The 14,066-nt window shown below is 36.7% G+C and overlaps 1 protein-coding gene and 1 pseudogene across 21 annotated transcripts in view; one reads left to right on the forward strand and one right to left on the reverse strand.

Moving 5' to 3' along the window:
• Positions 1–4,388: 4,388 nt before the first annotated feature.
• The window catches only part of THOC2 (THO complex subunit 2), a 104,173-nt gene continuing 94,495 nt past the window's right edge, over positions 4,389–14,066 (reverse strand). For 12 of the 21 annotated variants that reach the window (XR_011434856.1, XM_014729159.3, XM_070257735.1 and 9 more), the window contains 3 exons: positions 13,257–13,333; positions 12,791–12,836; positions 4,389–7,196 (listed from right to left, as the gene is read on the reverse strand). Coding sequence is in view for 17 of the 21 variants with exons in the window: in XM_014729159.3 (XP_014584645.1) it covers positions 12,809–12,836; positions 13,257–13,333 (105 nt within the window). In the remaining 4 variants the exon portion in view is untranslated. Of the gene's footprint in view, positions 7,197–12,790; positions 12,837–13,086; positions 13,334–14,066 lie in introns of those variants that run through there. The other 9 variants (XM_070257740.1, XM_070257738.1, XM_070257730.1 and 6 more) reach the window with 6 other exon arrangements.
• LOC106781383 (tyrosine-protein kinase Fer pseudogene) lies at positions 6,561–7,447 on the forward strand (annotated as a pseudogene).

Below are 14,066 nucleotides of genomic sequence, written 5' to 3' on the forward strand. Positions count from 1 at the left end.
TCCCCATGTACTAGGTCCTCTTTATGTGCTTTATAAGTATTGTCAGATTTAATTAACAAAAGGGCATTGTGAAGACCAAGTGAGGAAGTGCAAATGGAGCTCATCCTCACTCAGAGGAAACAGACAAGGAAAGCCATCTTGACATAGAGGCAATAACCTTTCAATTACATGTAAACATATGAAAAATGTGATTAACAATGATTAAGGCAATAAAAAGATTGGTGATGTCAGGCTTAGTCATGAAAGTAGACCAAAAAAGGAAAAAGTCTTAAGGCAGCATGGAACGGTATGCAGAGAGGTAGGAGGCATTTGCCTCTGAAATGTGATGATCCAGTCCTGGGCTAGGATAACAGGTTGGCTTCAAGGATTCTGCATTATACCAGAATGGGTCTGAATTCCAAGGTCAACATTCTCTCTCCCCTAGTGCCAACTTAGGGTTAAACCAGACCCCAAAAGACCTCCACCCTCTAGGCCTCAGTAGAAATAGATTGGCTTCCTGACATCCAAATCCTTCATGAAGTCTTCCCAGATCAACCTGTTGAGAACAAGACTTCCCAAATCACAAGAAGTTTGAGGTTACTCTTACCCTGAGTACTCACCATCATCTTAAAATAGAACTGGCCCCCAGATACATATGGTATGAATACCTAATTCATTTGACCTTTTATTTCCTGCTTATATCTTGTAAGCATGATCTTTTGTATTACTGATGTCTTGGATCAATTATCCTGGAAAGCACAAAAGAAGTCTGCATATTAGTACCTAGCAGTGGCATATCTAACTACAATTCATAAATGTCCTTTGATACTGATGATACATGTAACCCTAGGAGATAAGTATCACTATATACTGCATGAAATTAGGATCCTGAAGTCTTTAAATATAGCAAATAATATCATTCTGATTAAAATTTTGTGGGGACAGGGCTAATAGTAGCACTTCGTCAGTCTGATAGTCAAGTCCAAGGACATCTAGCTGTCATTGGACAAAAAGCAGAGGTCAGACTAAGCCGGAGGTTAAGTACTAGGTCATTTTCTAGCTCCTATCCCTGAAATAAAGGCTATGTCTGACTTGCAATGATGCATTTCTCAAGTTTTATATGCCCTGTGTTCAATCAAAATCTCCTTTCCTTCTTCCCCCATTAAACGCCTCCGTTTAAAAACATATCAAAGGAAATTAAGCTTTGTTAGCCTAACCCATGTAGAAATGATCATTAGAGCTTAAAACAACACCTAAGAATCAGAAACAAAAAGCAATTATTCTTACATTAACGTATATCTTCTCAGGTTGCCACACTTCCTTTAGTTACTATGTCCAATACCCCTTCTACTGTTATTCTTAATTACCATGTCCAATTTGTCTATAAATACAACAAAATCTGTATTCAATTAGCATGAATTAGTATCTTTTAAGCAGCTCCTTTTTATTCTCAACTCCAGACCCAATATTTCTTTGGCCCTGACAGTGTCTCTAGAAATGTTACTTCAATTAAAAAATTTAAACATTCAAACCATGCTTCTGATAAACAAGATAGAATATTAAGTGGCTGTAATATTATAAGCTTCATCTACCTACGAGGCAGTCTTAGAGATCAGTATCCATAAAAATTAGAAAAAGAAATCCAAGGCTGGGCACAGCTTTTAAACTAACGAGATCTTGTTTATGTTACTCATATCATGGGAACCAAACAATGGTCACATGAGTTTTCTGACCTTTACAAACATGCTTATAAGAAGTAAGGCCATTATAAACCCCAGTTTAGGAACCCTGTCCCAAATATTCACAAGTGTTTTCCTGGATTGAACCAAATTATCAGAGACCTGGGTGTCTGGACCTCATATTTTGGTGTCATTGTAGAAATATCCTTACTGAAATGAGTTGAAGTGGTGGCCATCAGCTAACATTCAGGGTCATTACAAGATACATCCCCTTGTTTTATTTACTGAAAAGATAAGGTTCTTCTTTATGAGAATGCAAAGAAGTTTCTTTCAGGCTTCACTGCCAGAAAATGTTCTTCTCCACTAAGACTAGCTTTTTATTTGGACACTGTAATTCCTGTAATTCACCACATTACCTTCTCTGTGTGGCCTGCCAGGTTACTCAGAGCCAATTCATAGCCCCAGTGTACACAACATTTTGGGGTATTAACCTTATTTAGGGTATTAATTTCACCCAGAAATCAAATTTTCTCATTTATTTTTGCTGAGGAATATTAGCCCTGAGCTAACATCTATGCCAGTCTTCCTCTACTTTATGTGTGATGCCACCACAGCATGGCTGATGAGTGGTGTAGGTCCATGCCTGGGATCCGAACCCATGAACCCGGGCTGCTGAAGTGGAGTGCACTGAACTTAACCATTACGCCATTGGGCTGGTCTCCATTTATTGTTTAAATACTGAATGCTTTTTCATAAATCCTTTTTGGAACGTGGTTGGGTAGAAATAAAACAATTACATAATTGCTGGGGAAAGAATAAGACTACTAGGATTTCCACCCAAACTTGGCTAAAGTGCTTCCTTGAAATAGAAAGTGGTCTATACCATGGACCAGTGACTTACCAACAATAAACTGCAAATCACTTGTAGATCATCTGACGAGGCAAGGCAAGATGTTCTAACTTTTGTCCCTACCGTTTAAGACAAGGTAGACGCATGGACGACTGTCTTCCAACTTCTCACCAGCTCGAGACAGACAGGTTCAGCGTTACTTATAAAGGTTTTAGAGTTCTTTGGAACAAAACCCAGGAAAACAAACTTGCCACCTTAGATCCATCTTTTTGAGAATTGGGTGAACGCTATAGACCTGGAAAAATGCCCATACCACAAACTTGCATTCGATTTTTGGGGTGTCCATAGATAACCTCCAAGTACATTTATGAGCCTAAAGATCTCCTTTCTAGAGAACAGTAAGCTTAGACATTAGTCACTACAGCTCAAAGCTTAGGTCCTGAGAAATCCTACACATTAGATGATTTTCATGTAAAAGGTTGAAAGATGGGTGGGGGATTAGGGATAGCTCCTGCTCACATTAGTAATAAAATATTCATACTATGATAACTGCCTCAAAATATCCTGCTTTGCACATCTTGACTCCACATGGTCACTCTGTATGTAAAGCAGAAAGCCCTACCTCACCCAACCTCCTTACTCAGGTTTATTTTTCCTCAAAGGACCTCCCTCCACCTAACATTAAATATTTGTTTGCCTCCACTGGCCACTAGAATGGAAGTTCCATGAGGGCAGGGACTTTGTTTCACTCAAGGCTGTACCTCTGGTGCACAAGAGGTGTTCAAATATTTTTTGAATAAATCTATAGGATTCTCTATAGGTTTTTGTATATAAAGTTTTACTGGAACTTGATCACGCCCATTCATCTACGTATCGTCTGTGGCTACTTTCACATTATAATGGCAGAGCTTTGGAGTTGCAACGGGTCCACAGAGCCCACAAGGCATCAAATATTTACTATCCAGCCCTTTACAGAAAGTTTGCTGAGTACCAATAGCACTCATTTGGCCCTTATTTCTCAAGCTAGACTGGAAGCACCCTAGGTACAGGAGTTAGGTCTTAATACTCCTTCATACCTAGAACAGAGTAGATGCTCAAAAATAGCTATCATTACATAAATACAGATTTCCTACTTCCAACATAAATTACTAAATTTGGATTTAACTATGCAAAATATTTTCCATCCTCGATGCATTTCTGGCAAGGCCACAACCAAAGACCACCTGTGTTCAAGAATTTAGGGGACAGGGAGAAGAGATACTGACATTTAGTAGGGAACTTTCTGGTTCAAACAATCATGTAATCTTTAAAATGTGATTACAACATAACTGGAAAGCTCTTCTCGGATATGTTTCAGACAAATGATTTTGAGGTGAACTATAGTTATTTTCTCAATGTCAAAATCATTCTAATAATGTATCCTTTCTTTTTACGCCAGGCACACAATGGGTGCTCAACAGTCATTGAATGGATCACTCTCCCATAAATATTGTGCTCATCAATTGCTGCAAATTACAGTTATCTGAAAAGGGGCATCAACATTTATATCCCTTTGACAATTCTAAAATATGCTCAGCATTTCTCAATCCTTTAAAAAAATTATGGCCTTTATTGTGATTCCCTAAAAAACTTTAATTTGCATATGCATCATTGGTTCCAAGGAACTGAAGAGTAAAAGGATAATTCTAGGCATGATATCAGCCACTGTTTACCCCAGGTGCAAAGGTGACCAAATAGGCTTTTTTATATCATTGGGTAAGATGTCATTTGAAAACACTGTAGCCCATGGACTAAGACAGAAATAAGAATAAATAGCTAGGAACCTTACTGAAATATCTTTGCTAAGTTATTTTGAATAAGCAACAATATACACAACGATATACAATCATTTGAGAAAACTATTGTTTATTTAGAAAAAAGGTTACACTGGTAGAATTCAGTAGATAAAAAAGTTTTCTTTTAAAAATGTCACTGTGAAACTTTTCCAGACGAAAGTTCAGCAATACAAAACTCCTTTAACTTTGATGCCCCCTCCTTAGATGTGTCTAACATAATTACAAGAAAAAATGGCAAGGGACAAGGGAGTGCTGGTACCTTTTTCTTTTTTAAACAGGTTTTAATGTCATACAAGTACTGTATAAAATGATTCCTAAGCATTGCATAAGACACTGCTCCCACTCTGTTTTTAGTGACTAATATTAAAAACAGGCCAAATAATAAATTAAAACTGAGTTTTAAAATGAGGTAAATTCAAAATGGTTCAATAATTGTTTATTTTCAGTTTCAAACAATAAAAACGAAGCATTTCAGATCAAAAAAACAAACAAAAAACCCAACTAAACCCAGGCAATATTTAGTTAACCTAAAGTGAAATTCTGTACACATGTAACCTTATTTGCTTCTTGGGAACTGTATGCAGCACATTGTGCTAAAAATATGGAATAGTTAACACTTTCAGCCATTTACTGAAAATAAACATGTAGAAACTAAGCAACAAGTCAAATACAATAATGCACAACTCAACAATTTTAAGTATTCGGCATGGAGCAATACAGCAGGTAACTGAATAATTTAAGGAGATGCAAATGGGCCCTCTTCATTCACAATTCTCAGCAATCTACTCAGGAAAATAAATTTCTGGTCACAGCTGAACAATTTCATTCCAATCTCACCTGAAAGAAACAAAGTGATTATATTGCTAGATAAGAAAGGAAGAAGGAAAAGAAGGAAGGGGGAAAGGAGAGGAGGGAGGTAAAGGGGGAAGGAAAGGAGAGGGAAGGAGAGGAGGAGGAAAAGAGCAGGAAGCCAAGATTTAAGAAAGAAAGAAAAATCAATGAGTTTTGTCAATAACAGAGACTTGAAGTAAGTCCCGGGATAAGGATGAAATATTTCTGGATTTCTTATTTCCTGCTCTTAGAAACCATTAAAGATAGGCACACTATGACGACTTAACAAAAACCATTGAACATTTTGTCTGTGAGAGAGGGAGAGGTAGGGGGAGAGGAGGGAGGAAAGAATGAAATAGAAACAAGTAAAACATTCCACAGGGGCAAGCAACAGCTTTTCAAAAGTAAACAGAACACACAGCAATGAAAAGGAACTGATTTTACATGATCAACAAAAAAAGAGAGAAAAATGACATCACATTTTTCATAAGGACACAATTTTAATAGCGACTTATATCAAGATGCAAGGTCTGCTAAATTATAAAAATTGCTTTAAAAATATATTGACTTAATTACACTCATTTCCTTTCCTTTATGTATTGACATTTTTCAAATACTGCATATTGAAATAAATTCAAAACATGATCATTACAACATGTGGCAAATAACTTCATATCTGCCTAACATTGTTCTCATTCAAATTTTAAACTAATGCTTAACGCATTAAACTTTATTGATGAAAATACTACATTCACATATTTCATAAAACCAGAGCTAGAAGGGCCTTAGAAAATAACCACACTTGCATGAAATGCTGACAAATAATTTACATATTATTTCTATACAGCGTTCTGTTCACACCATGTATAATCTTGACATTACCAATTATAACTGTTGATACACTAATATTGAACTTACAATTTTAACACTTAAAAATCATTGTTCCTGTCCATCACTGATGAATGGATAAACAAAACATGGTACATATTCATACAATGGAATATTATTCAGTTACAAAAAGAAATGAGTTCTGATACATGCTACAACATGGATGAACCTTGAAAACATGATGCTAAGTGAAAGAAGCCAGACACAAAAGGCCACATATTGCATGATTCCATTTTTATGAAATGTCCAAAACAGGCAAATCCAGAGAGACAGAACGTATACTAGTTGTTTCCAGGGGCTGGGGGAAGGCGAGAATTAGGAGTGACTGCTAACAGGTGTGGGGTCTCTTTTTGGGGTGATGGAAATGTTCTGAAATTAGTGATGATGGTTACAACATAGTTAATAAAAACCACTTTAAAAGGGCAAATTTTCTGTTCTGTGAATTTTCTCTCAATTTTTTAAATTGCAGAAAAAGTCAATGTTCCAATAAAGAGTATCATGGTATCAGTATGGCCATACTAGAATAAGAAGTGGGTTCTCAATCATAAAGATGTCACAGTAGAATTACTGGACAAGGAAAATTTTGATGATGTATTTTAGGGCACATTAAAGGATAAAACTGCTGTTGCTGTTAAAACATGTAAAGATGATCTTTCCCAGGAACTGAAATTGAAATTTTTACAAGAAGCCAAAATCCTCAAGCAATATAATCATCCCAATATTTTCAAACTTATAGAAGTTCGCACACAAATACAGCCTATCTACATCATTAAGGAACTGGTTCCAGGAGACGATTTCCTCTCCTTTCTGAGAAAGAAGGATGAACTAAAACAGTTAGTGAAATTTTCATTAGATGCTGCTTCTGGATGGCGAATCTCGAGTAAAAATTGTATACACAAGGACCTTGCTGCAAGAAATTGCCTGGAGGTGAAAATAATGTTCTGAAAATCAGTGACTTTGGAATGTCTCGTCAAGAGGATGGTGGTGTGTATTCATCTTCTGACTTAAAGCAGATTCCCATTAAATGGACAGCACCAGAAGCTCTTAATTATGGGAGATATCGTTCTGAGAGTGACGCATGGAGCTTTGGCATCCTCCTCTGGGAGACCTTCAGCTTAGGGGTCTGTCCATACCCTGGAATGACAAATCAGCAAGCACAAGAGCAAGTGGAAAGAAGATACTTGATGTCAGTCTCTCAGCAGTGTCCAAGGCATATTTATAAAATAATGCTGAAGTGTTGGGATTACAAACTTGAAAACAGTCCCAAGTTCAGTGAACTTCAGAAAGAATTGCCATCAAGAAGAAAGTCACATAGTGATGAAACAGTGCCAAACTCAGCCTTCAGGACTCTATTTTCCAGCAGAGTACTATTTCCTTCACATTAACTTTATTCTAAACGTTATTTTTTATTAACTATTTTTTTAAAATATGTGCCACTTTAACCATTATAAATAAAAAAGCACAGGCTCTAAAATGCAAGAGTTCACACAGATCTATCTTTTTCACATCTAGGACTGTTGACTGTTTCTCAAAGAGTTTCCACTTCAGGCTCAGTTCAGAATCAGCTGTCTGCCATCCTAGATACCTCTACTCTATTGGTACTATAAATTGCATTGGTAATATCATGTTTGCAGGACACATTCCAGAAAAGATGGCCTTCCATTCTGCTAAGACAAAATTATATTTGTAAACATAACTTTCTACTGGGGATTATCTGGACATCCTGGGGTTTTTCTTTTTCTTTTCTTTTTTTGGGTGGCCAGAAATAGGCCCTGCTGTATGAGTAAGGTTGTCCTTTACCTATATTCCCGCCATGCTCTCCTCCTTTGTCAGGGCATCAGAAAACTATGCCTGGAACGCACTCAAAGAGCACCTTCTCAGAGTTGAGGCAGCTGATTTTAAATAGTGTTATTTTATAGAGAGCTGTGACAGCAAGAAGCAAGTTTGAAAAGCAGTGTGGTCTGGAGAAAAGAGTAGCTAGACTGGTGGTCAAAGTAGAGAAGAAACGCAAATATAAAATCAGCCTTCTTATCAGAGGCATGCCTTTATAAACACACACACACTTTCTAATTTTATGATCAAACTCACTAAAAAGGTCCTAAGAAATGTTTCAATAGTTTATATATTCTTCATAAAAGAGCCTTCTTGATGGCAACAAAACTTCTTCAGAGAAACTACAAATACAAGCCCACCAAATTAATAGATTATTTTTGGTTCAGTATCTTCACCTCAAAGCAGGCCTCCCAGAATTTAGTTCTCTTCATTTGGTTCCCGACCAGTGTCTGAAGCTGCCAGGACTTTATGATCCTAGTTCACACACACACCACCTCCCACAAGTAGAAAGACATATATATGGATGAAGTTGACAGTTAAAAAGTCAAATGAACACTTATGAAGAAAGAAGTTACAGGAGAAAGATATAGGGACAGCCATCCTAATTCCACTTTACTCCTTCATGTACCCTTATATTGCTACCTAGGAATTCTTATGACAGCAAACACAATTGCTGAGATGTTCAATGCGGATAAAATGTAACACAGAGGTAAAACTGGGATTCTGTTGAACTGAATCTTAGCGCACCCAGGGACGCCTCTCAGGATAAACGTGTGTGTGGGGGTAGTCATACTCAGGGGTAAATGTGGCATGAGAGCCTTTTGTAAGTGCTCAGGCCTATGTCCAAATAAAAAAACAGCACAGCACCTTAGTGAATATTTGGTCTACCTTAAGTGGAAGAAAGAAAACAGAAAATTCCTCCTATTCTCTCCAACTATTTGGTGTCTACGAATATCAGCACACAGAACTCACACCCAGTATTTTTAAAGAGTATAAAGGATGGTAATGAAGAGAAAAACAGTTTGTGTCTATCATTTCAATCTCCTAACTCATACGCATTTAATGATCACTACATACAGACTCAAATGAAAGAATTAAAAACCCACTATCAAAATTATGTTGCAGTACATAAAGCAACTTCTTCTTAAACAGTAAGTATACCATCAAATGCTGTAAATAAACTGAACCTTTTTTTGAGGGCAAAAAAGTCAATCCTGTTTCTCATCAGTCCCAAAGAGATATACTTAATAATTCTGTACATAGCCCTCCATGTGAAGTTAATAAAGTATCTGAAACACAGTAGGTAATAAAGAAAAGTACTTGGCTGTTTGATTAGAAAAAGGGATGAAGTTACTGCCTTCAACAAAATCACAAACTAAGGAGAGTGATATGTAACATACTCATATATACATGTGAATCAGTGACTGCGACTCCGTAGGCAAGCCGAAACGCACACAGGTAAGCAATGGGAAACTAATGACAAAGAAACTTAATTGAACACTCCCTACTCCAACACATCCTACCAGTTATCTAGAACTATGCCTCAACACGGCAACACATTCTTAAAATAAGCAATCGTTAAGCACTCAGGACGTCAGTATGGACTCAAGAAAAAAGACTCAGAGCAGGAATTACCAAATCAATTGTTTACAGGGGCTAATATATAATGGAAACAAATGAAGTAAGCTGGGTGGGGACTGACAGGTAAACTATAAGATCCACTCACTATAATAAGGGCGACAGCACCTAGGCAGGTCTAACTGATTGCTGCCATGGAGAAATCAGGACACAACATTGCCAGATGTTCCAATTCTTCAAGAGAAACTGAAATTTGGATTTTGTCACCTCTTCTGATTTTTAAAGGCAATCAATTAAAAAATGTTAAATATCATGTGAGGCCAAGAAGGTACACCTAACAAGCCGCATTCTGCCCAAAGGCTGAGAATTTGCAACCTTAGGTTTAAAGGATAAAAGAGTTAAGTATGAGACTGGAGGTAAGAGAGGGACCTGCAAAATATATTAGGCCTCGATGGAGTGGAGGATTAGAACACGAATGTAGTATACTATAAATACATATGGATAGAATACAGCTAACTGCTAATGTTCTCTGAAATCAAGAATCAAAAATCAAAGTCCAAAAAGATTGAACTTCTCAAAGTCTGGGAGCACATCTCAGTTTCACAAAAGGACTCTCCAAAGTTAGCTGAGCTGAACATTCATGAATTGAGGACCACATACATCAAATTAAAATTGAGAAGCTAAGGGACGGTTTTAAGAGGAAAAATTTAATATAGGCATTTTTAAAGATTAAACTAAGGGAAAAGGTTAAAGGCAAAGCAGTAGTGTTCAAGAGACTAAATCAAGGTGAGATAAGATGAATTTGGATAAAGACTACTTTAACAATAAGTAAAAGAAGATACAGAGAACATGCAGAAAGGATTTTACAACTAAAAGTGATGAGACAGGAAAAGAAGACAAAAGACTTTGGAAGGAATTTAATCTGGGTCACATTTATATACTGTATTTTCTTAATTCTAGTGTGATCATTTTAATGTTTCTTACAAATCAATGTCATTTCTCTATCCATCCTTCTCAAAAATCAGTTCTAGAAATCAACAATGAATCTTAGAATTAATGACATCTTTGAATCATGGAAATGTGACATATGTATCAGCTCTCTTTTCTGAAGAATGTAAAATAAATAAAAATGGGAGCAGGGCGCAGCAGATTTGAAGTAGCCTAAAGGTAAATGGTGCCAATCAGAAATGATGAGACCTCTGAAGGAAAAGGAAGAACAGAAAGACCTGACCAACCCTAGAAGACAACCAAAAGGAGGCACGCAGAACAGCCAGAAAAAGGAAAAGTCAACCAGAGCCTCACAAAATTAAGAGTCTACCCAAGAAGAAAGTATAGTACATAGCTGTCAACAAGAAATTGAACAGGATGATCATCAAGCTAAACGCATCTTAAAAGGATATCTGAATTTAGAAGCTTTGCTACAAAACCACCGGTTTAACATCTAACATCCAGGCCACTCTTTTCATGGCTTTGGTCCTGAGAGTTTAAACAGAGAAGTAAAGTACAAACCCATGGCCTGTGTGAATAAGAACTCAAAAGAAATCTGTAACATAACCTTCACATACCAAGGAATAAAATTTACGTACTAAGTAGGAGAGATGTATAAAATCACAGTGAAAGTTGTCAGTGACAATTGTTGGCCCATTCCTAATGAAGGTCTAAGTGGTAGGGTTTTTTTTGTTTTCTTTAATAAGGAGATCACGTGAAAGCAAGAAGTAAAAAGCAAAATGCCAAACTAAAAGAATGTTAAGGTGAAGAATGAAAAAAAGAAGAAAGATTAAGAGTCTATATTTCACTAGGGCAGACAGCTAGTTGTGGGGGCAGGAGATGGCTAGAATTGAAGAATGGACAATTAATATTTCTTTTATAATCTTTCTAATTTAAAAGAAACTACTAAATTCTACACGCATTTACTTACTCTACTACTTACATAACAAGCACAGAATAACACAGCAGAAAAAGCATGCAATTTGTCAGGAAGTTACCTATCTGGCAACCTCAAATCCCTGCTTTGCAGTCAAAATAAATATGAGAAAATCCATACCCTAGAGCTCACACCCTCATACAGACCAGGCTCTCAGATCTTTTTGACTCTCAATTTAAACAACTGTAAACAGTCTTGGTTATTTATCTATCTGGTCTCATAAAAGATTAGAAGCAGCAAATAATATTAGGAGGAGAGTATAGAAAGCAAGTTTACTTGATATCATTAAGAAGTGACAGCTAATACGGAAGAAGACGGGCTATGGAAAAAGAGTCAATAACTTCAAACACAGTCATCTCGAATCATTAAATGTAGAGAGCAAATTCTCCTATATAACTCAATAATCCTAAGGCATCACCGAACAGTAACTATTCAGATGATGATCTGAGTGCCCAAAAAGGACTATATTAGGTTCTGAACACTCTGTTGACTGAGATTGAGCGGCTATTGTCTACATACAATTTATTTAGGATGATTAAAACACTTTTTAAACCTCACATTAAGGTATACCTTGAAAACAAAGTTGCATATTTTAAATTCCAGAACTAAAACCATAGACCATATTTTTTGGCTTCGCAAAACATGGGCAGTCATAGAAAAAGAGGCACAAAAATCTCTAGATAACATGTCTGCATGAGAAGGCAAAAAAGAAGAACAGAGAACACTAAAAGGGCAAGAAGACCTATGTTTCAGTATTGGCTCTGTCAGCTAATAACTCTGTCACCCTCTTCAACTTAACCTCCCAGAGTCCCAGTTTCCTTCCCCTGTAAAATGCAGATACGACCACCACCTACAAGGCTATAGGTACCTAAAAAAGGCAATTATCCAGAGAAGATTGGAATGAATGGTGAAGAGAAAGCCAGATGTTCTTAAATACATTTTGGTGCTTAAAAAAAAAAAAAAACACAACACGTGTCTAATCAGCAAGCTTAAAACAAAAAGAGCTTAAAAATAACTGTGAATCTTGGGCCAGCCCCATGGCCAAGTGGTTAAAGTTCCGCACACTCCACTTTGGCGGCACAGGTTTGCACATTCAGATCCCAGATGCCGACCTACTCCACTCATCAGCCATGCCATGGAGGCATCCCACATACAAAAAATAGAGGAAGACTGGCATAGATGTTAGCTCAGGGCAAATCTTCCTAACCAAAAAAAAAAAAGAAAAAAATCACTGTGAATTTTGTTTTGCAGCTATACCCAAAGACCTGGTCATTATATTTAGAAGAAAAATTCTAAATTGTATCTTACAAAAATGGATCTAGTTGCTTCAACATTTTCAGATCCCATTTTATATTTATATCTTTAAATGAAAAGTAGGTGAGAGAACACTCACCTTGATTGAAAGTCTTCATTATCTGTGCTTGTCCGAGGACTTATGAGTAGATGACAAATTAAGGAAAAACAACTTTGGAAAAAAAAGAATGTGTCTCATCTTTTAGTACAATCTCTCAGCCTGCAGGCGTAATTGGCTCTGACCAGCCTGGGAGCCTCAAACTCTACCAGCTCTGCTCATCTGCAGCATCTTCTTGCCCTTCTATTATTCCCCATGACCCCAGCCCAAGGGACTCTAAATCCCTTGGTGGCATAAAACAACCTGAGTCACCACGGAAGTTTAAAAAAAAAAAGTCTCCCACTTCCATATTTGGTACATTTGAGAGGGTTAACTGGAGAGATCATTTAAAAACTAATAAGCCCTTAATAATTTAGACCACATACTATAAGGGGACAATTCTAAACCTGACCAGTATCAAAGCTTTCCATTACACTGATTAAAAACATCAATAAGATGAAAAGGATATTGTTTCTTCTCTTCCTTTCCTCCTGAACTGTCTCGTTTCTCTTTCTTTTCTATCTTTTCTTTATCATGCCTGGACTCCTGTAAGAAATGATGGAATTAGTTGGGGAATGGAAAACCAAATATACAAATCAGCTCAAAATCCCTTTTCATCACCTGCCAGTTACAAATTTTTCTTCAAAAACTTAGGTAATATGATACCAAAAGAACAAGAAACAAAAGAAAAAAAATGGAGTTCATCAAAAGTAAGATGTTTCATGCATCAAAGAACACTATCAAGAAAGCGAAAAGACAACCTACAGAATGGGAGAAAATATGTGCAAATCATATATCTCATAAGGATCTAGTATCCAGACTATATAAAGAATTCTTACAACTGAGCAACAAAAAGACAGACAATCCAATTAAAAAATGGCCAAAGCATCTGAATAGATTTCTCCAAAGAAGATATACAAATAACCAACAAGCACATGAAAAGATGCTCAATGTCATTTGTCATTAAGGAGATGCAAAATCAAAACCACAAGGAGATACCACTTCACACCCACTAGGATGGCTATAATAAACAAAACAAAAACAGAAAATAACAAGTATCGGCAAGGATGTAGAGAAATTGGCACCCTCATACATTGCAGGTAGAAATGTAAACTGTGCAGTCGCTGTGGAAAACAGTTTGGCAGTTCCTCAGAAAGCTAAACATAGCATTACCATATAATCCAGAAATTCTACTCCTGGGTACACACACAAAAGAACTGAAAGTAGGTATTCAAACAAACACTTCATAGCAGCACACAAATGTTCACAGTACCACTAT

This window comes from Equus caballus, chromosome X (assembly GCF_041296265.1).
Source record: "Equus caballus isolate H_3958 breed thoroughbred chromosome X, TB-T2T, whole genome shotgun sequence".
In the NCBI taxonomy this organism is placed as follows: Eukaryota; Metazoa; Chordata; class Mammalia; order Perissodactyla; family Equidae; genus Equus; species Equus caballus.